At 37.4% G+C, this 2490-nt stretch overlaps 1 protein-coding gene across 1 annotated transcript; it reads right to left on the reverse strand.

Annotated features, from left to right (window-relative positions):
• On the reverse strand, positions 1 to 1818 carry LOC113313698 (protein FAR1-RELATED SEQUENCE 4-like). The gene is made up of 2 exons (XM_026562494.1): positions 1648 to 1818; positions 1 to 1477 (listed from the first exon to the last, which is right to left on the reverse strand). The coding sequence occupies exon 2, from the start codon at positions 1336 to 1338 to the stop codon at positions 649 to 651; it is 690 nt and encodes a 229-aa protein (XP_026418279.1). The 5' UTR covers positions 1339 to 1477; positions 1648 to 1818; the 3' UTR covers positions 1 to 648.
• Positions 1819 to 2490: the final 672 nt, after the last annotated feature.

Below are 2490 nucleotides of genomic sequence, written 5' to 3' on the forward strand. Positions count from 1 at the left end.
AAAAAAAAACCTACTACTCCTAGTTACAAATAACTTGAGCAACAAAAATCTCGGCCCATGCGTATTAATACTGAAAACTAAAAACAGTACTGCACAAAAGGGTGTGCATTCTTTGAAAAGATTCTGTGTTGGACAGAACAGATCCTACAGCACCAGTAAACTTTCACTTCAGAGGGAATAAACAAGCGGGCATTGATTTGTGATGAAGCTCCAAACACCCTCGCAAGCTCCCGTATCTCACTTCTGTAAATCGGAAGGCAGGAAGTTGATGAGAGAATCTAAACAATTCAATCCATGGTATACCCATAATATAATCATGCCCTGCTTCTCTTTTAGCCTTGAAAACAGTCTCAAAGCCAGCAACTTGAGCTAAAACTAACACTATAAGCCAACAAACATCATACACCTCTAGGACCTCAACTACATCACATTCACAATTCTTGAGGTCATTACACGTCCAGTCAGAGTTGAAATTCCTGTACATCGCCCATACCTCTCCTTTCTTTGGATAGATTTCATACAAGCTTTGTTTATTGACTGATACTCCTGTTGCCAAATGTGAGATATAAGCAGTATCGCTAAACACCTCTTCTTTACCAGCTTTAAACGTTCCGCAGCATATGGGCATTTTCTCATCGAGCCACTTGATCACTTCCCTTGGTGGAGCACATGGTTCAAGCCATTTCGCGTACAGTTTAAATCTGGGAACAGTTCAACTCTGCTTATCTCAACATAATACTTTGGCATGTCATCTAATTTGCAATAACTTGCCCATACCTGACCAGGATGGAACTTCTCATGAGATTTGTCATTATCGAACTTGTAAAACTGTGCCTCTCCAATATCACAACGATTCAGACTGAACGTTCCCTGGGGGCTTTGCTCAGAAACAATTTCAGGAATGTCCTCCACTGCTATTGTATGGTAGAGCTCGTGCATTCTTGTTCCTTTTTTGTCATTCCATAAATGTTTCCTTTTCACAGGGTTATTAATTACTTTGTTGTATCTCCAATAGCGAGCTTCAATAGGGATATTCTGATGGTTATGCTCAAGAACAAGCACACTAATCCGCCATTTATCATCAGGTTCCAATCGCGCTGTCAGTTTAGCCTTGCACCCAGTTTTGATCAAGTAAAAGTTATGATTGAGAACTACTGAAGCATCTGTAACTCTTTTATTCTTACCTTCTCGAATACAAGTAAAAGTTACATGTCTTAATTGCCCGTTATCCTTCTTTGATGACCGTTTTTTACATGAAAATCCCATCCGTTTAGCATAACGTCGATAACATTCATAAATTTCTTCTACTGTATCGAATTCCATCCCAATTTTGGGCATTGCTATCTCACCTTCTTCATCTATAGTAACATCACCATCCACAACTCAATGGTTTCCTTTCCACCTTTATCACTTTTCTCATTTAAACCATCATGACTCTCCCCGAGTTCCACATTTTCACTCTCACTTACATCCATCTCTGCATAAACAAATTACATATAATAACTATGCTAAATCCTTTCAATGATAGATTTGATTTTTAAGCTCTAATTTCTACACCAAATCAAAATTTGAAATGATAAATAACTTCTTGTGTTCATGTCTAAAAAGAGTTAGGTTTTAAGATTTGGCAGAAGTTCAGAATTTTACCTGGATGTCTGGATATTAGGGTTTTTCTTTTTCTTTTCGAACTGAATTACTGTTTCTGCCTTTGTGAAGACTGATGAGAAGAAAAATGTAGAATGAATTGCAAGAGTAATTTCCCAAAAGTTTCTTCAGGTTTTGGATTTCCCTCCCCAATTTCGAATGTAGAGGAGCAGGAAATGCTTTAACCAGTATTACGACGGAGTACTGTACGACCGTGAAATATAGTTTCACACCCACTGTTTGGAAACGCTCACGGTAACGGCCGTTTTGTTTTTTCTTGCATGCATAGTTTTTCTTTTTTATTCCTTAGGCCTACGCACATGCCAAAAAAACATACCAGGTGGCATGGCAAATCAGTTGTGCTAGTACGGAAAAATTATTGGGCGATAGACTTTCTAGCGAGCGATATTTATAAAAACGCCAGCGATAATAATTTTATCGCCAGCGCTATTGACTCTAGCGCCAACGGCTAGTTCTTTATCGCTATAAATATGTAACTTTCAAACTCAAAACTTACCTCAAATTTTTTACACAAAAATTTCTCTTTTTCTCAATCTATTCTCTATCTCGATCTAATTTATTTGTTTTATTTTCTCCAAATGGCTCAATTAACCCAACTTGATTCGGCAACACAACTTGATTTTTCTGGAGTAGTGCTTGAAGGTTCCGTTAAGAAGATATGTGATAGTTATAAAAAAAATAGATAAGAAGCAAAGAAGTCTTCAAGTTTTGGATATTAACCAAGTCAAAACCGCAACTAAGAAAAGGCAAAGAAAAGTTCAAAGCAAGGAAAATCTAAGGCAAAACAAATCTGAAGCCAAAGAAGAAGATAAACAAAGGAGACTC

The sequence above is a fragment of the Papaver somniferum genome, chromosome 9, assembly GCF_003573695.1.
Source record: "Papaver somniferum cultivar HN1 chromosome 9, ASM357369v1, whole genome shotgun sequence".
NCBI classification, from domain to species: domain Eukaryota; kingdom Viridiplantae; phylum Streptophyta; class Magnoliopsida; order Ranunculales; family Papaveraceae; genus Papaver; species Papaver somniferum.